The sequence below is a fragment of the Chinchilla lanigera genome, unplaced genomic scaffold (genome assembly GCF_000276665.1).
Source record: "Chinchilla lanigera isolate Chin_1 unplaced genomic scaffold, ChiLan1.0 scaffold00013, whole genome shotgun sequence".
Classification (NCBI taxonomy): Eukaryota; Metazoa; Chordata; class Mammalia; order Rodentia; family Chinchillidae; genus Chinchilla; species Chinchilla lanigera.
The window spans coordinates 33,364,267-33,389,663 of NW_004955414.1; the positions used below are offsets into that span (position 1 = coordinate 33,364,267).

The 25,397-nt window shown below is 55.7% G+C and overlaps 2 protein-coding genes across 3 annotated transcripts in view; both read right to left on the reverse strand.

Annotated features, from left to right (window-relative positions):
- Positions 1 to 370: 370 nt before the first annotated feature.
- On the reverse strand, positions 371 to 14,097 carry Igsf22 (immunoglobulin superfamily, member 22). The gene is given in 28 exon segments (XM_013511745.1): positions 371 to 985; positions 988 to 1,087; positions 1,854 to 1,927; positions 2,043 to 2,159; positions 2,162 to 2,253; positions 2,449 to 2,495; positions 2,498 to 2,550; positions 3,395 to 3,443; positions 3,445 to 3,497; positions 3,500 to 3,553; positions 3,556 to 3,666; positions 4,306 to 4,434; positions 4,838 to 4,938; positions 4,940 to 5,009; positions 5,980 to 6,009; positions 6,012 to 6,263; positions 7,270 to 7,470; positions 7,473 to 7,559; positions 7,701 to 7,842; positions 7,918 to 7,937; positions 7,940 to 8,119; positions 9,289 to 9,341; positions 9,343 to 9,424; positions 9,867 to 9,908; positions 9,980 to 10,079; positions 11,203 to 11,336; positions 11,506 to 11,637; positions 13,893 to 14,097. Coding segments are annotated over 28 exon segments (2,808 nt in total). The 5' UTR covers positions 14,020 to 14,097; the 3' UTR covers positions 371 to 809.
- Positions 14,098 to 17,516: 3,419 nt separating this feature from the next.
- Positions 17,517 to 25,397, reverse strand: part of Ptpn5 (protein tyrosine phosphatase, non-receptor type 5 (striatum-enriched)) — a 55,192-nt gene continuing 47,311 nt past the window's right edge. For both annotated transcript variants that reach the window (XM_013512076.1, XM_005380426.2), the window contains exons 8-14: positions 24,817 to 24,901; positions 21,442 to 21,521; positions 21,130 to 21,267; positions 20,613 to 20,723; positions 18,260 to 18,420; positions 18,047 to 18,160; positions 17,517 to 17,685 (exon numbers count right to left, since the gene is read on the reverse strand). In XM_013512076.1, the coding sequence (XP_013367530.1) occupies positions 17,592 to 17,685; positions 18,047 to 18,160; positions 18,260 to 18,420; positions 20,613 to 20,723; positions 21,130 to 21,267; positions 21,442 to 21,521; positions 24,817 to 24,901 (783 nt within the window). In that variant the 3' untranslated portion in view covers positions 17,517 to 17,591. The remainder of the gene's footprint in view (positions 17,686 to 18,046; positions 18,161 to 18,259; positions 18,421 to 20,612; positions 20,724 to 21,129; positions 21,268 to 21,441; positions 21,522 to 24,816; positions 24,902 to 25,397) is intronic.

The window sequence follows — 25,397 nt, forward strand, 5'->3', positions numbered from 1 at the left end:
CATGCCGCTAGCTGTGCAGCTGTGAAGATGGTAGACGGTGGGAAGGAATAAACTGTCTCTCCCCTCTGTGCACGTACATGAGCAGAAAGAAGTCATGCATACGAGAGGGAGGTTCTCCAGACCTCCCTGTTTGGGCCTTCCATCTGTCCTCATCCTAGACCAGTAGTTTTCAATCTTGATTGAACATTTGCAAAATTTTATAAACCTCCAGACTCCTTTCAGAACCTGCCAGAGAACTTGTGATTGGTGTGTCTGGGTTAGGCCTGATGGAAAGGATAGCTTTTTTTTTTTTTTTTTTTTTTTTTTTTTTTTTTGAGAGAGGTCTCCCTCTGTAGTTCAGGCTGGTTTTGAACTCACTGTGTAGCCGGGACTGGCCTCAAACTCATGGCAATCCTCCTGCCTCAGCCTCCCAAGTGCTAGGATCACAGGCATGCGCCATCATGCCTGACAGTATCTTTTCTAAAGGTGGTCTAACCCCACCAAGGGTTGCAAACCATGGTTTATCAAGGGGTCACAAACACATCTGCAGGGGCCAGGAATATAACAAAAGACTGGGAGCACGGGAGAATGGTAACCTTGAGTATCTGCATCACCTGATGGCAGGTTAAATAAAGAACGGTGCCAGTGAAACCAAGAGAGTTGATTAATGGCCCAGGAGACTGCGGTTTTACTCGGGTGTCCCAGAAAGGACACCCCGCCCCCGCCCCCGCCCTCGCCTCGTCCCGGAGGCGCCCTCACCATAGACCGCGAGGGAGCAGCTGCTGCTGTCGTTGCCCAGCTCTCGAGCACCCTGTACTTGCCCTTGACCTTCAGTGAGCGGCAGGGATGACGATGGTGCACACACCACTGGGGGAGTTGTACCAGAACTTGGAGTTGGTTATGATGCTGAGGGTCACCGTGGGCCGTGGGTTCCCAAGGAAGACACAGGTTGTGGTGCAGTCCTGGCCTCCGAGCACCGCGTGCAGCTTGAGCGGGGTCAAGAGTGTGGTGCCTGGCACCAGTTCTTCTGGTAGAGCTTTAGCTTCATGGTCAGGTCCTCCACTGCATGGGGGGCAGGGCAGGTGGTGGTGAGTGGCCCCCAGGCATCCTACCTGCCACCCTAAAGGCACCCTGGAGATCCAGCTTTGTGGAACCACAAAGATCTGGGATGGATTCTCAGATGCCAGCAGCTATGGGGGTCCTCGTTATACTGATTCCTTTTTTTAAAATATTTATTCCTAAGGGCTCTTCCTGTGGGATCCCCCACCCCATTGGTGGCCCAGCCCCCATCCACTCCAGGATTCCTCAGTCCAGAGGTTTGCACGTTTTTACATTTTCCCAGACTAGGAGGGCTTTTCCAGCCCCCATTTGTCAGACCCAGGTATTGGGTATTCGCAACTTACCCAGAGCCTATGTTAGTTTCAATTCTGTCTTCTCTGTCCCATCCCGCCCCTAATTCCTCTGTTTGCTGATGCTATTTCCACTTATAACCCCTGCCATGCCTGCTGCACGCGGCACTTCTCTTCCTGAGCCTGAGGCAGCAGTTGTCCTGGAGTCACAAAAACCTGTTTCTGAACTGTCACTCTGCCATTTGGGAGCCCTGTGACCTTGGGAAAATTATATTTTTCTGAGACCCATTTCCTCATTTGTAAGATAAAGACTAACAATAACTGTTCCTTTCACAGGACTCATGGGTAAAGGGCTCAATACGCAGTTACTATTCAATAAACATTCATTCTTTTCTTTTTGAGATTTTTTTATAAAGCTTCCGGTCCTAAGAGGTCATTTTGAGTTTCAATGTCTTTATTCCCGTCTGTGACCTACTCCTGTTCTTTGCTCTCCCTGAGCACACTCTGTGTTTGCTCAAAGCTCACCAGATATGACTGCAGAGACTGAAATAAGGACTTGCTCAGTGCCTCTAAGGTTCCAAGTCTCCAGGGTTTCAGGCCTTGGAGAAAAAGGAAATACCCGTCCCACTCAGCAGAGGCTGACAGAGGCTTCCCTAACCCTGCACAACACGCACAGCGGTGGGAAGCTGTGTCCCTGAGAGGAGGCAGGCATACCTCTGCCCCCGTCCCACCTGCCATGTGCATGTGGATGTCGTCCTTGTGTGCCTCCCCAGTCATTCTGGGGCACCAGTTGATACACCCCTGAGTCAGAGCGCTTGGTGCTGCTGATGGGAACTGGGAGTAGTTTCTGCCCTTGGTGATGGTTTCCCAGCCCTCGGTGGTGAAGCCTTCTTTCTCCCAGGTCACGTTGGGTGATGGTGAGCCTTGGGTGGGGACAGGAGGTGGCACCATCGTCACCCAGATGGTATGTGAAGGAAGGCCCTCTACGTATTGCCAAGGAGTCTCCCACCAGGCTCCAGCGTAGGGATCTGGTAAGGGGCAGAAGCAGAGGTGTGATGGGTACAGCAGCCATCTTGGTTATGTGGAGGACAGGAGGAGCTGGGGTCAGGAACAGCTCACAGAGCAGGCTGTGTGGATGCGGGGGGCTGTCCCGGCACGAGCCGTGGACTCTTCAGCCCCGTGTGACTCTTCAGCCAGGCACTGAGGTCAGACTTGGGCACAGTGTGAGGGAACAGACATAAGTGAGGACACGGACTTCTCAAGAAGACTGAGCTTTCAGCAGCTGCCCATCCCAGGCGTCTCTCCGCTCAGGCCCCCACAAAGGCGGCACAGACAGCTGCTGCCCTGCACACCACGAGCGTTTGTCTCCTCCCCAGCGCCTCGCCACTGGCGTGGAAGGACCCGAAGGCAGTCCCGGCCTTGCTTGCTCCTCAGGTCCTCACACTCCCCTTGGCATGCAGTGCACAATATTTGGTCTGCAATAAAGAGGTTTTCTTTCTTTTTTTCAGCTGGGGACACTACAGAATTACCCCCACCCCTGTCCAGGCCGTAATATGGATAATTTTTTTTTTTCTTCAGCATTGAGGATTGAATCCAGGGCCTGGTGCATGCTAGGCAAGTGCTAAACCACTGAGCTATACCGCTAGTCCTGGATTATGTTTTCTTTTTTTGTTTTTCTTGAGATGGAGGCTCATTATATTCCCTAGGCTGGCCTCAAACTCCTCAGCTCAAGCAATCTGTCTGCCTCAGCCTCCTGAGTAGATGGAACTATAGGCACAGGCCACTGTGCCAGGCTCTGGATGATGAGGACTTCCTCTCTTCCTCCTCCTCCTCTTTATTATCATTAATGATACTGGGGACTGGACCCAGGTTCTTCCCCACTGAGCTACAACCGTAGTCTTTTTATTTTGACCCGGGGTCTTGCTAAGTTGCTCCGGTTAGGCTCGAACTTGCAGTTCTCTTGCCCAGCTCAGATGGCTTATTTTTGATCATAGCACCATGCAAGAGGAAGGCCTGGATGGATGTAGAATGCTGGGCCTGAGCCCCGACCCTTCCTGTGCCCTCACCTGCTGGAGGCATGGCACAGACCCCCTCATCTAGCTCCACAGGCTCATCTAACCCCAGCTTTGTTCGCGGTCCGGATATGGAAGAAGTATTTTTGCCTCTCAGTGTGTAGCAGGTGCCTGAGATGGGGATCCTTGTGCACTTGGACCACTCCTGGCTAGCGTCTCAAGGATGCAGCTGGACAGTGGGTCTCCTATAAGCTCCTGCTGTCCCAGGGAGATGCTCGAGTTGGAGGAATCAGACACGTGCAGGCCCTGCATCAGACCTGGGGATTCTGGGGTAGCGCAGACATCTGGTCGGCCCCAGATCCATCCCACTCGGCCCCATGATCATTCTGCACCCTGCACTCCTGAACTCTTTCGCTGTTTTTCCCTCCCGCAGCTCAGTGCTCAGTACCCAACCTTGCACAGTCGACAACCTCCAAATTCAATTCTTTTACTCAACCAACAGTTTCACCCTTAAGCTCAATACACTGCAAATATAATATACCCTAAACATTCAAAGCCTCTGCATTCCAACCCCAGTCTTTAGCCCAGCCACCTCCACAGACCCATTTACACACAGTACACCTCCTCTCCTAAGCTCAAGACCTGCCCAGCATCCCCCCTGATCCAATCCTCAACGTGCTTCTGCTACCTCAAAGCTTGATTAACATTCAAAGCTTGATTAAAAAACACTTCCCATCCTGTCTTCCCATCCTGTCTGGAGGGCAAAGATTAGCATTTTATCCCTGATGTCTTTAATCACTGGCTTTCTCTTGGGCGTGAACCGTGTCCCTCCGCAAGGCTGGCAGTTTCCAGCGAGCAGACTGTGTGACCCCTCCCTCCCATCGGACCTTCCCGGGGAAGCGATGCTCCCTCCTTGGAATGGGCTAATAGTGCTACGTGCTGGGACCTGGTGGCCCCATACTCACTGACAGGATCCTTGGCCACTGCTGAGCTGGATGGCATACTGGGATGTCCAGGGCCTGCTTTATTCACAGCTCTGCCCCGGAATTCATATTCTGTGTCCTCCAGGAGACTGTCTGAGGTCTACTTGGTGCCTGGGTAGGTGGGAAGACAGAGGGTCACGAGGGTGGGGCATCTGCATGGTGAGAGACCCAGAAGTGAGACACTGTGGAAGAGGGCATCATGGATGCTGTTAAAATGCCCCAGAGGAGCTGGGCATGATGGCACATGCCTGTAGTACTAGCACTCTGGGAGGCTGAGGCAGGAGGATCACAAGTGTGAGCCCAGTCAGGGCAATTCAATCAGTCAATCAATCAATCAATCAAATAAAAAAAGGGCTATGGCTGTGGCTAAGTGCAAAGGCCTTGGGTTTAGTCCCCAGCGTATAAAACAAACAACAACCCAAATGATTTGAGGGAGAGACTATTTCAGAGTAGCAATGAGTCTACTCAGCCAGATCTTTTTGTCCCTCCTGGGCCTCTGTCCCTAGGAACTCACCCTGGATGAGGTCCCTGTTGACCAGCACCCACAGGTTACTGCCTTCTTTTCTTCTTTCCGCAGTGTAGCTGAGCTCTGGGGCTCCCCCATCCTGGGCTGGTGTTCCATGTGATGGTCACCATCACTTTGGTCATATCAGGCACTTGAGGCTGAGAGGCAAGACCATGGGGTTCTGTGGGGACACAGGGAAGAGCTTAGGAGGGGAAGCATGTACACAGTTCCCCTCAGCCCATTAAATCAATAATTCTTGGCTGAGTGTGGTGGTGCATGTCTGTAATACCAGTACTCAGGAGGCTGAGGCAGAAGGATCACTGAGAGTTCGAGCTCAGCCAGGGCTACAAAGTGTGTTTGAACCACCCTGAATTGTATAGTGAGACCCTGTCTCAAAAAGACAAAGAGCCAAAAGTCAAAAAACAAACAAAAAAACTTAACTCTGGTTGCACATTAACATCAGTGGGGAGTAAAGGAAACTCGCTATTACCAGCTCCCTGTCAGGAATCTGGGTCCCACTCCTAGACATTCCAATTTAATTAGCTGGGGGTGGAGGGCAAAGATTAGCATTTTTATTTTATTTTTTTATTTTTTGGTACCGGGAATTAAACTCAGGCTTCACGTTTGCCAGGCAGGCACTTGTGCCGCTGAGCTATATCCCCATCCCAAAGATGAGCACTTTAAAATGGATGATTCTAACATGTAGCCACAAGTGATGGTCACTGACACAAACTTTCCACCAGTGTGTCCCCCATGCCACAGCTGCCATTCTGCTTTCTAGACACACTGAGACATGGAAGTCAGTGGGGAAGGGTGTAGCAAGTAATTACTTAGCAATTCTAATTAAAATGACAGTATTGTCAAGGGTTTTTCTTTGGAAACAAAATTAGAGTCCTTTCAAGGTTAACTCTGGTAACATCTACTCCTTCAGATTTCAGGATGATTCCTGGGATGGAGAGAGAAGGGGAGGTAGTGCCCTGGAATTGTGCCCATCCATGGAGCGTGAAAAAGTAGAACGATGCTCTGTTTCTTGTCTGCAGTCACTTTGTCCCATGGGACATTTAGATGAGTGCGGAATTCCCTGGGAAATCCTGTGTTCCTTACCATCCTGATCCCCAGCTGCCCCCTGAGTCCTGGGCAATCTCACTGACCTATGGGATTTTCTGCAAAGTGTTTGTTGGCGGGTAGCTCACACCTTTTGAACTGACTGACAGGATACGAAACTGCTAGGCCTTCCCCTCTTCCACCTTGCTGCTGGAGAAGTTGGTGACTTTGCTGTCCGCCTCGCCTATCCTAACCCAGGCCTTCTTGCCAGCTGCCCTCCGTTCCACTATGAAATGTGTCCCAGGCCGCCCGCCGTTGTCCTTTGGGGCCTTCCACTTCATGTGTACACAAGTACCGCAGAGTTCCAGGAACTCCACTCGCCCCGAGGAGGCTTGGGACGGTCAGGGGACAGGGGACAGCTTCACGGTGTAGTGTGGGAACAAAGGCTCAGAAACGGCTTATTCCCGCTCACCAGAGGACTGGCCGGGCAAGGCTACTCAAGCTGGATTCTGAGCTTTCTGGGGTCCCGTGCTGTTCTTCTCTGTGTCCATCCCAAGACTTGCTCAAAGGCCTCGATCCTTGCTCCCCTAACCTTCTTTCTGCCTAGGAATGGGTGGACTGCAGCTCCTGGGGACTCCAGCTTTAAGTAGTCCCCGGGTTCCCGTCCAGACAAGTGTCCTCCCTCTTCCGAGCTTCAGAACACCAGCGCTTTCTGGCGTCACAGTCTACCTTATGTTAGAATTACTCATCTGTCTACCGCTTCTTTCCCTTTCGGGTTGAGGAAGCCCTGGAGCACTTCACCTCGTGTCCCTGACATTGACAGCACGGAGCACCTTCCTTCTTCCCACCCCTACAACTTGCTGGAAATGCAGGCAGAGGAGATGGTGAGGTACCTGTGGTTGGGATGTCGAATGTAAGTGCAGTAAGGCCTGCTTGTACGTCATCCTCATCCGCATGTTCAGACCAATCCCAATCCCGTCCCCGCCCTCACTCCGGCCCTTACCTTATCCCTGCCTTCACACCTCTCTCATCTCACTTCCAGCCCCACTACACTTCCACTCTGAAAGCCCGCCTGCTTTACCTCACTTCCTCCGCAGCTCCACGCTGTCCTCCGCATCCAGCCAATCACAGCGCTTCAGTGACACATTGGGAGGTTAGAACGTGCTGTGCACTTGGCTCTGAACATTAAAGTCACTAGCTATAGATAAGGGGGCAGGGAGGAATCAGCCGGTTCCTGTCGGGAAACCGAGGCTTGGAGGTTCACTTGCCCAAGGCTACTCAAGAAGTGAGCTTCTGGCGGGAAATCCCATTCCCAGCCCACACTGCAACTGTGTTCGGGGTCCCCTCCCCGCCCGACACCCACCCTGGGCCCTGGGCAGCAGGTGCCCCTCGCTCACGCAGCACGCTGAGCGGCGGAGTGGCGGTGGCCGCGCCCTGGTTATTCTTGCGCTTGAGCAGGACCAGGCCGCTGCCTTCGCACACACAGAAGATGGCGAGCGGCTCCTGCTTGTCCTTGCGCTCCGTGGACACTTGTTCCCCCCCCCCCGTCACCTCCATTCTGTCCGTGTACCACGTCACTTTGGGCAGCGGCCTTGCCCGAAGGGCACCTTGATGATACGGCCCACCTTCCCAGCCACAGGGTGTGCTGCCAGCGCCTCCAGGATGGATGGGTGGACGGTAGGACGATCTGCTCGGCCAGGCTGCGGGGATGAGTCAACCACGGGGTTGGGGGGGGGATGGGGAGGAGCTAGAGGGAATGGGGGTGTGGCTACGAGCCTGCGGCCAAGCCACGCCTCCCTGAGGTTTGCCCACCTGGACTCCTACGTACCTGTGATGAACACCGAGACTTCCCTCCCCCGGCCCTTGGCCCAGCGCGCGTACTTGCCCTCGTGTGCTGGGCCCGTGTTGGGGAGGATGAGCTTGTGCCCCGCACCCTGCTTCACGATCTGCGCGCCAGGCAAATCCGTGACCTAAGGGTCAAAGCTTAGGGTTAGGGCGTGGGCAGGTCGCCTCCTTCACCCGCTTCTCTGGCCCCTGCCTCGGACCTCCTTGCCATCCTTCAGCACACGACCTGCACCTTCTCGTCGTTCAGCACTACGCACGACTCGGCTGGGGTTGTGCCGGGCGTTCCCGTGGCTGCGAGTGACGGTGGCCTCGCACTGAGGGCAAGGGGGGGCCAGGACCCGGTCAGGGTGTGGGGTAGGAGGGGCTCACGGGAAAAGCGCTGGTGGCATGGTTGTAGGAGCAGTCAGGAGTGCGGTGTCAATCAAAGTCGTGATGAGCGGGTAGTCTGACCAAGGTCAGGCCATTTCCACATGGTCGCTAGAGCTGGAGCAAGTAGGTGGGAGCGGGAGTTGGGGAAGGCCAGTAGCTTGAAAAGCAGTTGCCAGGAAGAACAAGAGATGGTTTATGGGGAGGTGATTAGCGCAGCTGCGATGTCTCCCTCGGTTACGCTGGTCTGAGGGATGCCACCTCACTGGTGTTGCAAGTGGTTAGGGTTGGTGGGAAATGGCTATGCTCAGGAAGTAGATGGGCAGGATCAAGACATTCGAGATGATCACTGTAGTGAGGGATGATCAGACTCTGCCCAGGTTATGTCCAAAATCCTGGAGGAGCTGGGCATGGTGGCGCACGCCTGTAATCCCAGCACTCGGGAGGCTGAGGCAGGAGGAGTCTGTGAGTTCTCGACCAGCCTGGGGTATAAAGGCCAGAGTGAACTGTATAGCAAGATCCTGTCTCAAAAAAATTAAAAACCAAAAAAACAAAAACCCAAAAAAACCAAAAACACCAAAACAAAACAAAAAACAAAACTGGAGGAGGCGCCCTAGGTGATTGAGGGGAAATGACCAGGCTCATTAGATAACAAGCCCTTTCCCCTACCCCACTGAACGTAAGGCTTAGAGCGGAGGAGTATCACGGGAGATGGGAAAGGAGCCACTATTCCAGGAAGAGGCACTGTGTACTGGGCCCATTACACAGATTCTATAATTACAGGGTCCATGCCTACTATAGTTAGCTGAGCGAAATGAATGAATGCCTCCACCAACACCGAAACAAGGGAATAAGGAAAGTATAGGTTTCACTTTGCACTGGGGAAAATGAAACTCAGGGAGACGCCCAAAGTCATGCCGCCAATAAGCGGTAGAACTGGGGTTGAAACCCAGATCTGCCTGACTCCAAAGTCCATGCACGCGCATGAGCCAAAGGGGAAGAGGAGAGGGAGATACACTGGGGCTTGGGCTCCCGGGCTGCTCTCGCGTGGAACGTACGGCGTAGTTGGCTCAGCGCGCGCGTGCAGGGCGGGGGACATGGACAGACACCAGTACTTCCGGTGAAGCCCAGCCCCGGGCTGGCAGGCCCCTGCCCCCTGCTGGGCACTGACCTCCACTTTCACTTCTTTCTTCATTCCTTCGAACTTCTTGAGCAGCCCCGGAAGTCAGCGAAGCCGTCCTCCACGCAGACCTTTTCAGTTCTTCTTGGGTACCGTGGACAAAATGTCTAGCATCTCTTTCTCATCTCTCACCTTCTGCTTCTTCCTGGGGGCAGGAGGAGGAGGAGGCGACCAAGCTTGTACGCAGTGTCTCCCTCTGAAGACGGAGGGAGCCTCTCTCAACCTTGAGATGTCCCCCATCCCACTTCATGGATTCTTTTTTTTTTGTCTTTTTGAGACAGGGTCTTGCTTTGCAGCTCAGGCTAGCCTTGAGCTCACTTTGTAGTCCAGGCTGGTCTCAAACTCGCAGCGATACTCCTGCCTCAGCCTCCCTAGTGCTGGGATTGCAGGCATGCGCCACCACCCTTGGCTCTTCATGGGTTCTTGAGAAGCCTTTGAGAGGCTCCAGCTGGGGAGACAGCACCTTGGGGCGGGGAAGAGCAACTCCGGTCTCACCTTTTCTTCAACATCTTTTTTTTTTGTTTTTGTTTTTCTTCCGGTACCAAGAATGAAACTCAGGACCTTGCGCTTGCCAGGCAGGCACTTTGCTGCTGAGCTAAATCCCCAGCCCCTTCAACATCTTCTTGAAATCTAGTTTTTCTTGACGTGAGGACAGAAGAGTCAGACAGAGGGAACAGATTCCTAAGAGAAAAGGCCAAGAGAAGGTGCTGCCCCACCTTCTGTCACCAACAAGGACACAGTATAGACGGCACCTGCATGCTTGTTGCTTGCAATGCACTCGTAGGTATCGGAGTCGTCTGAGGTCAGTGGTTCCAGCTGGACCAAAAATCAGAGTCAGGCGTTAGTGGGGGTGAGCAAGGAACCACAGAGACATTTCCTGAGCTGGAGAAAGAGGGCTTTTGAGGGGAGGGAAGCGACTGACTGCTGGGTTTATATGTGGAGGGTGGGGCAACCTCTGGGACTGGAAGGTACCAGGTAAGTAGCTGGTGTGTGTTCCTACCCTGACTCCACGGCGTATAAACACTGCTTCGCTGCCAGACTCTCCCCTGGACTGTGCGCTCCTGGAAGAAAAGGACTTCCCGAGTTGAGATTCTTATCTGAGGTTTCTGGCACTAGGGTGAGTATTTCTTACCGCACTCCTTCTACTCCTCCATACCAGGCCCTGGGCCGAGCTCACAGGAAAGAGGGGTGAATAAGTCTGACCTGGTTCCTGTCTGCCCTGCGCTTACAGCACACCAGTCGGCTCTTGGAAGTGAATCCTCAGAAAGCGCTTGCTGGGTGGAAGAGCGTGTTGAAGGGCGGCCAGCAGGGGACCTCGTGGGAGCTGTGCTGTGCAGAGGAGCCAGGGCCGGGCCTTCGGAAGGAGAAGGATCCGACTTCCCTCAGAGCGACTCTGAGCTTGTGGAAACATGAGGAAGACAGAAGAATTTTGTCCTTCACAACGGGAGGCAGGGCAGGTCCTGGGTAATTACAGGGGCAGGAATAATCATAGGCCCAAGTGTCCCGATGACCCATCCCTCGCGTTCCTCAACTGGCTGGAAGTCCGAGGCTGCAGCTGGGCACGAGTTCTCAGGAAGTGGCCCAGAAGCTGGTGACACCCAAGGGTGAGTGGCCCTTGGCAAGGCTCCTCTGGAGAACCCAGCACCCCAGACCTCACCCCAGCTGCACAGCCAGTCGCTCCTGAGGTCGCCGTGCCGTCCCACTTCAACCCTGCTTCCCGCACTGGGGCCCCGCCCCTTCCCAGCCTGTGCAAGCTTCGGTCCCTCAGCTTCTCCGCCTCCCCTTGGCCTTTGGCCAGCCCCCTGCCTCGCTTTGCTGTGCTCTGGGGTGACTGTGGATCCCTGCGCACCCGCAGTTCCTGCTGTGACTGCGGCAGGGACAGCGTCTTCCTCCCGCCCAGTTCTGGGGTCGCCTGGCTGGACCTTGGGGTGGGGAGCACCTTCAGCACGTGCTCCTTGTTGACGCTGTCCTGCAGTATCCCCGACTCCTTGATGGGGATGCCGCTCTCCCTCTTCCACGAGACGCTGGGGTTGGGGTTCCCTTGCACCCCGACTGGGAACGGGACTGAATGCCCTGCGGGGGCACGGGCCGCATTTGCACCTCAGTCTCCAGGCTGGGTGCTGCCTCCTCCCGGGAATCTGGGCCCAGCTCAGGCGGGGAGCAGCCCTCAGCTTGGCTTGGCCAGGGTCTCTGTATTGGGGTGGGGGTTAGGGAGCCGGCGGCGACACGGGGAGCGACACACCCTCCGGGGAGGCGACCGGGTAAGGTTTCTCCATGAACTCAGGGAGGCTGTCGCCCTCGGGGATGCTGGAACTCTGGGTCACCAGGCTAAAGAACTGGACAGAGCTCGAGGACTTCCTTGACGCGTCTTTGTCTGTCCTTGTGCGCAAGTGAGAGGTCAGACACGGCCTTGGTGGGAGCGCGGCCCAGAATTGGAGGACTCATCTTTGAGTGACAGCCTGGGGGAGCAAGGGAACCAAGACCGTTGAAGATCCGCTCCCTGCTCGCTGTGTTGTGTCAGATTTCCGCCACCAGGGGCCGCCAACTCCTCAACACCCCTCAGGGGTGTCTGAGCTTTTTCTCTTAAAAGGGAGACTTCCTGCTTGGGATTGTCTAGTTTCCTGGGCTTCTGTCCTGAAAATCCTGGTCCCCTGGTAGTAGTAAGATAACCCAGGCCTGCTTCGTCCTGGGAGGGCTGTAGCTTAGCTGAACTCTGTTCTAAATTCCCTCTCTGCTGCAACTCTGTGGTTTAGCATTTTATTGCGTCTGGAATAGTGATTTATTAAACAAAAAAAATTTTTTTTCAGAACTGGGAATTGAACCCAGAATTTCCTACAAGTTCTCTACCTCTGAGCTATATTCCCTGATTTTATTTTTAATTTTAAATTTTGAAACAACATCTCATTAAGTTGCCCAGTTTGGTCTCGAATTTGCAGTCAATCCTCCTGTCTCAGCCTTCTGAGAAGCTGGCATTACAGGCATGGGCCAGCATCCCTGGCCAGGTTTGGTGATTCTTGAGTGAGAAAAAGACACATTTCAGCAGGATTCCATATGAGAACATGCTTATCTGAAAGGGCATATTCACTTTTTTTTTTTTTTTTTTGGTGTTGGGGATCAAACACAGGGCTAAGCATGTTCGCTGCAGCTGAGCTTTACCTCCAGCCCCCAGAGCATTTCAGTGTGGTCGTATAATTTTGTAGTGGGAAAATAAGAACCGGCTATGAAGTATAAAGTACACAACATCTTGGTTGGTGAGTTACCAATGAACAGCAGGGAGTCCTTTCCCTGTGTCCGAAATGGTGCCAGGCCTGGGTTAGGGATGGTTTTATCTAACCTCACAGTATCCCAGTGAAGCAGGTGCTTTTATCGTCCCCACTAATCAGAGGGACAGAGATGAAAAGAACAAATGTGCTAAGAAACCCTCATAGCCTGCTTCCAAATAGTGACTTAGTGTCACTTAAACAGGCAGCTTGTAGGCATGTCTTTCACTTGACCTCCAAAAAATTACACAAAAAAGTAGGCTTACATCTGAAAATCGAAAGGTTTCACATAAAAGTTCAGGTTGCCGTATTCTGAACCTTGGCTCGGATTCCCGTACAGCAGCAGTCAGCAGAGGTGCACTGAGGCTCCCCTTTACACAACATGCCCTCTCCAGGTTACCCCAATCTTTTCTGCACAGTTGTCTTCCGTCCTGGACTCAGCTGGTCAGTGGTTTTCAGCTGTGGCTGAAAGCATCCCCAGAGAGCTTTCAAGAACACCTGATTTAATGGCCTGGCATTGGACTCAGGTATCACCATTTTTCTGCTCATACCCTTACCCCTCCACTAAGGTGATGCTAAGGCGTGGTTGGGCCGAGAATCACTGCTATGAACCGTGTGTGTGTTCAGCTTTTGGTCTACAGCACCGGCCTTGAATCCTGGCTGCTCCACTTGACCCGCTTCACTGGCCAGGGGTAGTTGGTGTAAAGTGTTTGCCTGGCCTTGACCTTGTACACAGCAGACTCTGAGTGACTGTGTCCTTCTGGGACTTGGAGGGAGAGGCAATGACTTTGAGGATGGATATTCAGTATCCTGGACCCTGGCCATCTTTTAATAACTTTCCACTAGAGACATGACTTAAACAGTCTGCTTTGCTCCTGAGATCCTTTTCCAGCTTTCCCTCGGATCTGCCCTCCCCCAAGTCTGGCCCCCAAGGGCTAAGAGCCTGGGAGCTTAAGTCACTTGTTTATGTGTTCATCCTGCCTCTACCGGTAGCCAAGTCTCCCATTTCTTAAATGGAACAGGGTCAGCATTACTCATATGTAGATAAGGATCCTACCTTCTCCCAGGCCTGAAATTCTACCCCAGGAGACAGAGTCCATTTGCCTCTGGGTCTGATTTCCTAAAGCAATTAAGAGTTTATCAATCTATCATACATATCCATGCGACTGATTTATTCCTAATCAGTCTTCCTGGAGCTCCGATCTGTGGATGAACAATCAGAGCTTGGAAGGACAGGTTGAGAGGGGGGTTGCTATGGGCTCTCAAAGGCCCCACACTAATGATACAGACGGAGTCCTTGCAAAGGTGAGTGTGGAGGAAGAAAGGTTGCCCCTTCCTGACACTTGGCCCACCCCCACACTTCACTTGCCTCCCATGGGCCTGGTTGTCTGGGAGAAGGTGTGCAAGAGGGTGGTGGAGGTGGAGAACTCCATGGACACGTGTTCCTTCATGGGTATGTGCTCCCGGAGCATCTGCTGGTGGTGAATGGTCGTCATGGTGACAGCAGGCTTGGGCACTCACCTGTGAGGACCGGGAGAGGATGAGGTCATGAAGGACAAGGGAGGGATGAGGGATTTCCAGAGGTGTTTGCTTATTCTTTTCATATGTATATAATCTCACACATTTGCATGTGTACACGAGATGGAGTGTACAGGACAGAATGAGGGTGGCCGGCAGCAAGCCTTTACTCTGATCTCTTTACTTCCTGTTTCTCTTTCTCTGATTGGTTACAAGGGCCAACATTGTTTTTCTGAATAACTCCAAGCACTTCCGTGTTCTTGGGAAGGGAGGATACAGAGTTTAGATTTACCTGCCAGCCAATTAAAACCCAGTTAAGGTGAATGTTTCACTGGGAGGGAATGAAGTGAGACCTAAGAAGGGACTTCCTGGCACAGCCATTTTGAGTGGGCTTTAGAAGAAAGATGTGGATCCTCTTCCTGGGCCTGGGGGACCCCTGGCATTGGTGAATGCTAAGCTGATGACAGTGTGTTTCCACAGCTCTGCTTTTGTTTGCAACACAGTACAGGCAGAGGTTTAGTTCTCACTTCTTATACTTTGGTCTGAACTGGTAATTCAATCACATTTTATTTTTTTTTGGTACTGGGAATCGAACTCACGACCTCGTGCTTGCCAGGCAGGCGCTGTGCTACTGAGCTACATCCCTGGCCCTCTCCTTTCTTTTTGTGCATCAGGAAGTCTACTACACACACTGTTCTGACCTTTTTTCTCCACTTGCTATATTTTTGGGATACATACCTTTACATGCCAGGTCACGGCGTTTCCTCACTTTGTTAAGAGCTCCACAGTATTTCCATGAAGGGATGCACCTTGACCACAAGGGATTCACTGCACCAGATTGGCAGTTTTCAAAACCCTTTCTGGTCCATGAGGAAACTGATGCTGAGAGAAATGACCTGACCAGGGTCACTGGGAACAGAATCCAACCTCCTTGATGCCAGGCCAGGCCCTGCCAAAAGCCTTCCCTGAGCGCCTGTGGTCTGAGGCTCCCCCGCACTTCTAGCCCGTGCGTCTCTGGCTGGGCTGTTCCCACCTTGAACCTGAGGCCACTTCCTCAGCTTGTGCTCCCGCCCACTCTTGCTGTCTCCCTCACGACGCCCACTGGGCTCAGAAGGTACCAGGCTGGGCCCCGAAGGAAGAGGGAGCCCTTACCTTTTGCAGGGATCCGCACCCTCCAACACTTCAATGCTGTGTGCACAGCTTGGAGGCTCAGCTCGCGCCTGGACTGCAGGGTGTGCAGTCTGCTCCTTTGCCCCAAGAGAGAGGCATTGGTTCCTTCAATGCCCGTCCCCCTGAGAGCGATCCTTTACTCAAGCTCTTCCTTCAGCTCAATGGCTCCTGCTTTGGGAGTTGGTTGTGGTGGGGGCGCTACTGGATTCAGGGCTCGAGGAAACCCCGGGGCCCAAGGGTATTTGTGCTGTGCCCGGTGGTAGAACGTTTGCTTCTCAGCGCTGCTGGGTGGGACTGCGAGCCGAGGGGCTCAGGTTAGTGTGTGTGGACAGATGCACACACCTGGGCACATGTGCTGTACAGCAGAGGCTGGGAGCTAAAGCCACAGGTCTGTTTCCCCGGGATTGGGAAGGAGGGCACATGGGGGGGGGGGAATCTGCTACTTGGCACAGATCCAGGGCCACCATTCACACTGCCCTGCATGTGGGTGGTGCCTGCATGCACAGCCTAAGCAGCCTAACAGACCACCCTGGGGAAGGAGAGGGGATGTGAGCACATCACTCCCTTCCCACTCCGCAGCCCCATCTCTGTAACTGGGATGGAAGGGCCCATTCTGCACAAGGAGAGCTCGCTCTGAGGATGGCTGGAGGGCAAGCCTCTTTCTCCAGGGCCCCCACCTTAATGCATCAGCCAGCCCTGTTCTTATCGTCCGCAGCATGCCCTGCATGTCCGGGCCCTTGACCAACCCACCCGAGGTTCTGGTATCTTGTAAGCACCTGCTGGCTGGCCAGCAGCGCTGCTCCACACCCCCTCTTGCCCCGGAGTGACCCCCACCTGCTATCAGTTGTGTCACAGCTACTTTTGCTCCACCCCAGGAGGCAGGGGATAAGAATAGAGCAGGAGTGTCCGGGATGGCTTAGCATCCAATTCCCTGGGCCCTCGGGAGGGGCGACTCTCAGCCCTGGCCTCTCGGGGGAAATGGCCGGGCTACAGCTGCTGTTGGGACCTGCGGGGCGAACATGGGCTCAGTGGGCTGTTCAACAGGGAGGTGCCTGGGTGTGACCTGAATGTCCCCTTGCCCCAGCCTTGGCCTCTCTGGCCCACTTGTTGCCGCTGCTGGCCTTCTGACCACACGGGAAACTTCCCATAGCTGTCTTTGAGGCTCTCTCTAGCCCAGGGCACCTGGGAAGGCTGGGGTTGACGGTGCGTGAAAATTCTGCAGAAGGGAATTAGTTCGGCTTTTCAAATTTGGACTTGCGCCGTGCCTATAATGTCCACAAGGGGAGCCAGTGAGCACAAGCTGGAGGCTCAGGGTGTTCGTGTGCGAAAGCGCCCAAAGCCTCGAGGTACCGGCGCCAGAAAGCGGGGTGGAGAGGTAAATCACACAGACCCAGAAGGCTAGTTTTGCTCAAAATGCTCTGTTTATTGCTCTATTCAATGACCACGGGCGAATTATAAAAAGACACCAAATGTCTCTGTCGTGGAATAAATATTTAAAGTCAGCAATAAAAACACGGGGCTCCAAGATAACACATGTTGCCAAAGAGTCATGCATGCCCTGCTGACGGGCTCTCAACACACGCATGGACACGGGAGCACACGCAGAGCGACACGCAGCCAGACTCCTGGGACCGTTTTCCACCGTGACGCAGGAAGATGCGTCACTCAGACGGAGGGCTGAGGCCCCGCCCCGGCCCAGCTCCCCGCTTCCACCCCCACCTGTCCCCTTCCTCTCCCGTGCCCACAGGCTAGCCACTGCCACCCGAAGGCACCTGACACCCCGAGGCCACCTGGGCTGTGATGCCCACCCCGACCCAGGGGCGGCTCTAGCTGGGCGCTCCCTGTGCCTGGCCTCCTCTGCAGTCCCACCCTCTGCATCCTGTGTCCCATTAAAACGAAGCCTGCTTTTTGGGGTTGCTGGGGTGGGGGACCCGAGGCAGGCACCTCTGCCTGGGCTGCCAAGGGGCTGGTGCTCAGACCCCTTTCCCGGGCCGAGGAGACACAGTGTCCGGTACAGACAGCAGAGATGGACGGACAGACAGACACGCTGTGGCAGGACACTCGAGTGCGGCATGGAAATGTTTTGGATCAGTAGCAATGGAACCGTCGTTAAAACTGAGGTCCCCGGGGCTGCACGGCGGGTCAAGGCCCCGGGGCCCCAGGCCTGGCCTGGCACGTTCCTCCCCGCCCTCCCCGACTCCCCGTATGTACAGTAGGAAGGGCTCCGCCGGGGCAGGGGCCAGGCCGGGCTGCTCACCCGGGAGCGAGCGCGCCGAAGGGGCGGGGAGAAGGTGGGGGCGGGAGAAGGCAAGGGGCGGGACCCCAGGCAAGGCCCGGGGCTGCTGGGCGGGGCCCGGAGGGGCTGGGAGGAGGAGTGTGGTCACTCTGGGGACTGGCGGGACAGCTGCTTCTCATAGAGGCTCATGACGTGGTGCACAAACTGGTACTGCTCACATGTCTGGATCATGCCACCCCTGCCCGGCAGAGACGCACAGTGGGGACGGGTTGCAGGAGGGGACCCAGACCCGAGAGGAACGCGTCGCTTAGGAGCGAAGCTGGGGGCCTTGTCCTTGCGCAGCGTCGAGAAACCCTTGCCAGCCACTGTCCCTTGCTCCTTCTTGCCAGGGACACAGACTGGGCGTCCTACGGCTCCCAGCCCGCCCGCCCACTAGCTCTGTCTCCCTCTCTCCAGAAGAGGAACGGACTGCGTCCTGCCCTTCCCTTTGCCAGCCGTCAGGTCCTCCGCCTGTCGTCCGCGCCTGTGCCTGTGCCGTCTGCCCCCTCCCCCGCGCACCCCCTCAGACCCTCCCTGCTGCCGCCCCACCGTGGGCTCACCTGTCCTGTCGCAGCTGGCACGTGGTCTTCAGGATGTCCACCACTCCCTCATGCCGCAGCTGCTGGCAGCAGATGCTGGTGGCAATGAAGCAGCCGGTCCTCCCGATCCCTGCACTGAGGACCGCGGGGGAGGGCGGGTGAGGGGCGGGGGCAGCAGCGGCCGGCGAGCGGGAGGGGCAGGTGGCCCTGCCCTGGTGGGCGCGGAGAACCCACCTGCAGTGCACGACGATGGGGGCACAGCGGGGCCCCTCCTGCTGGGCCGCCTCCTCCACCTCCCGCACCAGGTGGAGCAGCGGGGGTGCCCGGTCTGGGGTCTTCTGGTCGGGCCAGGACGTGAACCAGTAGTGCTTCAGGCCGCGTTCTTCAGTCCCGCTCTGCCCGGGAGACAGAGGCCCGCCCAGATACCCGTGAGCGCTTTGAGCCCACCATCCCCAGAGACAGAGACGGCAGGAGGGCGCGGGAGCATGGGAAGCAGAAGCCTTCAGCCCTTCTGTCTCCACCCTGCTGCCCCAGGTACCAGGCAGAGGCTCAAGGGCAGCCCAGCAGTCTCCACTGGCCTGCTCTTTGGTGCGGTATCAGTGACACCAGGATCACCCCAGAGGCCAGAGGTCCCTTTTGCAATTCAGTGTTTTCCAGGTTCTGTATCTTGACAAATGTCCCAGGTGTCCCTTAGTCACCAGACCTGGAGCCCGGGGACTTCCTTTCCCCTGGCTGTGCTTTCCCTGCCCCATTTGACCGTCCCCCCTGTCACCTCCTCTCCACCACCGCCCTTGCTGTGGCCTCGCTCTATTGTGTCGAGATCGGGAGGGTCTGTGCACAGCACGTGTGCACCCTGCTCCAACACCTTCACGAGTGTGTGTGTCCCCCCACCCCCAAATCCGCATGTTCAAACCTAATTTCCAACATGCGGTGTTTGAGGGTGGGGCCGTACCTGGACTTCCCAGCCTCCACAACCGGGAGAAGTAAGCCTGCTGTCTTTGGCCACCCGCCTCTCGTACGTGTTACAGAGCCCGGAACCCACCAAGACTCGCTTTGAAGGCTCTCTCTGCGCTCCGAATAAAACCACTCTCCTTAGTCCCACGCCTGGCAAATAAGAGGGCTGGCAACCTCTTCTCTTCCAGGCACATCTGCCCCTGTGTCCTCTACTGGAGCCCCTGTGCTCTAAGAGGTCTGTAATAGAATCTGTGCAGCGCAGCATGTGCATGTAACACACACACATGCATGTGCGTGCACACACGTCACAGAGCTGGTGCCTCTTGCACGCCTTTAACTGTTATTTTTTTTCTGCTCCTGGTCAACTCTCACTCTTCCTTTCAGACCCCATCCTCCCCGAGCACGGCGGCTGGCAGGGTCGCTCCTGTATCCTCACCTATCTTCAGCTTGGCCCTTACCACCTCGTGGGCACTTCTTGATGAGAGAATCCAGACTCTGGATGGCTGTGTTCCTGGTACCCAATTCAGAACCACACCCAGGGCAGGCAGTGGTAACAGTTTATGGACCAAAGCAAACACCCTCCAAACCCAAGGTGCCTCGGTTCTCTTACCAGCCCTACAGCACTGCAGATGACCATCCCCTGCCCCACAGCCCCATTGCGGGAGTTTCCTCTTGGGAAGCAGGTTCCTTTGGTTCCTGGGTTACCTGGCTGTGACAGACACCACAGCCTTCCTGGCCCTTCAGGCCCTCCAGAACGGCTGTCTCTTGGAGCTGCTCCGGGGGGTGTGGGTGTGGGCCCTGCATCCTATCCAGTGGAAGAGGGGGCAGCTCGGAGATTTGTGTTGCAGGCCTTGCACTCATTTATTAAGGCTGAATCCTATGGCCGTTTGCCTCAGTGGACTTTGCAGCCCGTTTCTAGGTAAGGCATCAGGTCCTGGTACCTGGCTCAGACTCATGACAATGAGCACCTTCCTCAAACTCAGATCTTACCATTTCTTAGAAACAGAACCTGCTAATCCCTCCAATACCAAAGGAGCAGTCTGTTATGTTATGCTATCCTGGAAGAAGCACAACTTCAGGGTGGGAGGATACCTCCCCCCGCTCTTCTGGGCTGTTCTGAATTGCTCATACTGTGTGCCTTCCTCTCTCTTGCCATTTTCTGTAACCACAGCCTTCCTGCGCAACCCCAAAGCAGCAAGGAGTGCCTGCCCTCTGGTGGACACGTGGGGCACTACAGGCTGGGAGCCCAGCATCCCCTCTGCAGGGATGCTTCTAGCCTGGACCTCAAAGTCCTAACGGATCCTCAGCAATAAGGACAACGCTGGAGGCTGTGAAGTCCCTTACCCAGGAACTCCTGGCCTTGGGAGCACTTGATGCTGAGCTACAAGGCACTGTAAACTGCAGCGTATACACAGCCCAACAGCATTCAAAGAGTTAGCGGTTTGGGAAGTGCAGCCAGCACCTTGGCCTCCCGCCCGCGTCCATCCACCCCTCCTTCACCTGCTCAGCCGTGACTCCTGCAGTGACACAGGCCTCTATATCTGCTTCAGTGGACTTCCAGGCTTTGTGGAGCCCCCAGATGAGACCCTAGAGCCATCCACCCGGCCCAGCCCAGCCCAGCCCCAGGCCTCACCCTGAGGGTGATGAGCCGCAGCCGGTAATCCTCAGTGTGAATGACCTTCTGCACGGTGATCTCCACGCCATCATACACCACCTGCTCCTCCGGCCAGTACTCGGTGCACTTCTGTAGGAGCCCAGAGCAGGCTGGACACACCCTGTCCCCTCCCACACTCTCCTTGACGCTGCCCAGGAGCCCAGGGTGGCAGCATATACAGGGGCAACAAGTTGGCTGTCAGTGTGGGGTTCGAATCTCAGCTTCATGACTTGTAAACTACTTTTCTTTTCTGGGCCTCAGTTTCTCAATCTGGAAAATGGACACAATAGTCATCTGAAAGACTTTTATGGGGACTCAACGACACGGGCCATCATGGGTATAGACAGAGCCAGTGTAGTCCGTGGCCTGGGGGGAATAGATGACGTCACCTCACTGAGCCTCACATCTCGACAGGAGAGTGAACGCTACCAGGCCCACAAAGGTGCACAGCGTGGGGCAGAGGCGGCAGCGCTTGGCAAGGATGCGGGCGTCCTACCTCGTTCATCTCCTCGATGTTGGTGATCATGACGATGATGGGCGTGTGCTCCTGCCACACCATGCGCCAGAAGTCGGCCACCGTGCTGACGATGGGGCCCTGCGTGGCGATGTACACCTTCTCCTCCCCACCGTAGCCCTGAGACAGCCAAGTCCACACGGTCAAGGTGGGAGGCAGTGCTGCCAGGGCCAAGTCCCTACACCAGCTTCTTTCCGGGCCGATAGAAGCCAAAGCAGCTTAGGGACAGGCCTGGAGGCTGGATCCCGCCGCCCCCGCTTCCCTTCCCTGAGCGGTGGGGGTGGGGCTACGTACCCGGATGTAGTTGGCGTTGATGTAGCTACTCAGCGGGTCCTCGGGGTCTGGCGACGTCAGACACACTCTGCTGTGGGGATCTGGGGTTGGGGAAGACAGGTGAGGCTGGGAGCGGGGCCCTCTCATGCAGTCCCCACTTCTACCACCACTCCAGAGCACCTGCGTTTCTTCTGAGACCTCAGTGCCTCTTCTTTGCCTTGCCGAGAAGCACTGGTCTGGCCCTGGTCCCTGCAGGCGGGTGAGGACTCGGATGGACGGGAGGGGAGAAGAGGAGAGGGCGCCCCCGGGTCTCACCTCTGCAGCACCAGTGCCTGCCCCCTGCCTGTGCCAGGTTCCCCTGTGCTCACTGCGTCCTGTGCTCTGGAGTGGAGAGAGCCAGCCAGACAGGAGTGACCTAGGGACGGTCCCAGACAGACGCAGCGGCCGGAGTCTGGGATGAACCGTCACTGCCTCTGTGTAACCTCGGAAGCCCCGGGCCTTTCTAGGTCTTAGTTTTCTGATCTGTTCTCTGCTATGGCTGGTGGGAAGATACCCGAGAAGGCAGACATGCAGGCGCTGCATAAGCTGCAGAGCGCTTTATGCATACAAAGAGCTGTGGGTTTGGGGGAGTGGACAGTTGAAAGGACACACTGGGGTGAAGGGGTGAAGTTGTCCACGTCTGAAATGTGCTCACGTGGCCTCACGTGCTCCAGGCTGCCCCCAAGCTTTCTACCCGCCAGCTCCCCCAGCGACAGACTCCGTCACACCGTGTTCTTCCTGGAGAATGCGTTCTGTTCCAGCGGAAGCCTGCCTGTACCGACTGCCAGCCCGAGAGGCTGCGGCTGTGAACAGGGACCCCTGTGGGGTGGGCAGGTCTTGCTCTGCTGTCAGCTCACTGTTCTATGCCTTCTCTGGGCCTCAGTTTCTCCACTGTGATCAGGAGGGCTGGACTACAGGTGCTGCAGTGTGCATAGCATGGGGCTCTCAAAGGCAGTGGGGGCGTCAGCGAAAGTCTGCAATCCAAGCCCGAGCACCTGGCTTTGAATGACCCAGGGGAGCTAAGTGACTCCAGGATTTACTTGTAATGTCAGTGCGAGCCATTCATCCTCTTGTACCTTCTCTATAAACGGGGGAGACTCCTTCCACAATGACCTCGCTTCCCTTTCTGTTTGTGTTTTTTGAAACAGGGTCTTGCTATGTAGTCCAGGATGCCCTTGAACCCACTGTGAAGCCTAGGCTGGCCTCAGACTCAAGGTGATCCTCCTGCCTCAGCCTCCCAAGTGCTGGGATTACAGGCGTGTGCCACCATGCTCAGCTGAAGCTCACTTATCTTACAAAGGTTAAAGGCATTACCATGAATACGGAGAGCCCTTAGACCATGAAGTGATGTGGCCAGCGTATGGTAAACACAGGAGGTAGGTAGCTGCCCTTGTTGTCATTAAAGTTTTACCATCGTTAATGGGTATCAAGGAGGACCCATCTGGTGGGGCAACACCCAGGCCGGGGACTTGGCGAGGGCAGGGGGCTTCCTGGAAGAGGCGGCCCTGGGGTTTAAGGACCCGCAGGAGGGTGGGAAGGGAACCCGTTCTGTCTGGTTCAGAGGCACAGGGGCAAAGTCAGAACAGTGAGGAGGAAGCTGGGGAGGCCTCAGGAGCGGTCAGAGTCTATAAACCATGCTTAGAAAGGCTGACAATGACAATCTCTAGGAAGACGGCATGACCAGCTTTCTGCTTTGCATCCCTGGTGCCGGGAGTGGACTGCACGGAGAGGGGACTGTGGAGGTCAGGTGACTACTAGGGTGACTCAAGTTAAGAAACGTCAAGGTCGCCCTGCCTGGCATGACTCTGGGGGGCGTGTATGTCAGTGTAATGTGGCAGTCCCTGGGACTGGGGAACATGGAGGCCTGAACCCCAAAAAGGTCATTCAGCACTGAGGATGGACAGGGGGCGCCATCCGTCAGACACAGTATTCACTCACTCATGTGTTGGTTCACATAGGTGCAGAATGCCGCCACACGCCAGGCGCTGCCCCCGGGGCGTGGGACACGGGAGAAGGAGCAGGAGTTGTTCTGCAGGGTCTCGTTCTCCGTGCTGCCCACTGGGTGACTGAGCGCTCTGACACCGACCGTCTACAGAACGATCGCTCACCGGCCTGGGAGCAGCAGAGAGCACGAACCTCAGCCCATCCTGGCTGTGCCAAGCCTGGCCTGCCCTCTGGCCCGGAGGCCGGTCTCTGAGGCCACAGGCTGGCCACATGGCCACGTGGCACAGACAAGATCCTCTGCTGGGCTTGGGGACCCGGACACTCAGCAGTCAGCACTGCAGCGGGGCCCCCGTGGCGCACCGCCTGACTCCACTGGCCGCGGGGAGAAGCCAGCAAAGCCCAAGCTAGGTCCTGGGGTACCGGGACCCCTCCCTCCAGGTAGAGCTGGGAAGGAGAGGGCCAGGGGTGGGGACAGGTGAACCGCACTGAATAATGCATCCTGCCCTTAAATGGTGCTTTGTTTAACCGGAACTACCTAGAGACTGTGTAACCATAGCAACCACAAGTCGATATTTTAAAAGTTAAAAATAAGTCATGACATCTTACATGTTGTTGGAGATGCTGGTGGCAACACTGCTTTTTTAAAGCCACGCTACTCAACAGACCGAGTGGAGTAGGTTTTTGAGGATTCACTTCCAACAAGTGACACCTCCCACCCACAAGCTAGCCCCGAGGTATGGGGCCAGACACGCCAGGGGTAGCAGGCAGCTGGGGACTGGATGAACGGTACCTGACAATGACACCACAGGGATGAAATGGGAACTTTAGGTCACCTGGTCTAAATGCCCCCAATGGAGACAAGCCCCTCTCAGGCCTCGCAGGGACAGGCATACAGCCTGGCTTGAACACACTGAGTGACAGGGAGCTCATCACAGGACAGAGGTAGCTCCTTGGTCTGTGGGGTGGCTCAGCCTGCCAGAGGCCTGACAGTCTGCTCACAGCGAACACAGGCAGACAAAAGTGCCTGATTCGGGGGTCACAGGGGCCCAGGCTGGAAACTCAGCTCTCTCCTTCCTAGCTGTGTTACTGCAGGTGAGACACTTAACCTCTCTGAGCCTTCGCTTTCTGTCCTTAAAAACAACCCACTCTGCAGAGAGAAAGGTTCAGGAGCCACCCCTTCTCTCTGGGTGTCTACAGAGCCCAGCGCAGCACCTGGCCAGGAAGGTGAGGCCGAGGTAAGGCTGTGTGACAAAATGGACCACCCTGTGCCCTCAAACGCGGGTGGCCTCCCCCTCCCCAGGCACCCAGCCCACTTCCCCCTCGTCCCATCACCCCTGGAGGCCCGCTCTGGGCTGAAGGTCACGCCTCGCCCTGCCCCGCCCCCTGCCCCTGCCCCGGGGAGCGCGCACTCACTGGGAAGGATGGTTTTGTACCGGTTCTTCCGCACCAGCCCGGGGATGTCGTACTCTTTTGGATCCACGAAGTTCATGGGGATTTCCTGCAGAACGAGGACGGGGCTGTGAGCACGGAGGGGCGGGGCTGTGAGCACGGAGGGGCTGGCCTTCGAAGATGCTCAAATCCGGGGGCTACTTGCCCCAACTTCTCACCCCACCAACTTCTCATCCCGGGGCCGGCTCGAGAGCACGCATCCGGGTGACTGGCATTTACTATTAAATGAGGCGGCACCCGCGAAGCATTTAGAATAGTGCCGGGCACGGGCTGAGCGCGTAGTACATGCTGACTACCGCTTGTGGAGGGCGTGTGGTAGGCGCTCACTGTATGGATGGTGTTCGAAGAACCAGACAAAACATGACCTGGTCATCACCGCCACTGCAGTGCCTCCTGCCTCTGCACTCCCTCTCACCCTGTCCCCAGGGCTCAGCACTGCCCGCACAGTCTCATATTATCCTCTGTGTTTGCAATAGGAGAGGGACCTTGTAGATACAGCGGATGATACCTTCCAGGGTTGTGAAACGCAAAAGGAAGAAAGCACT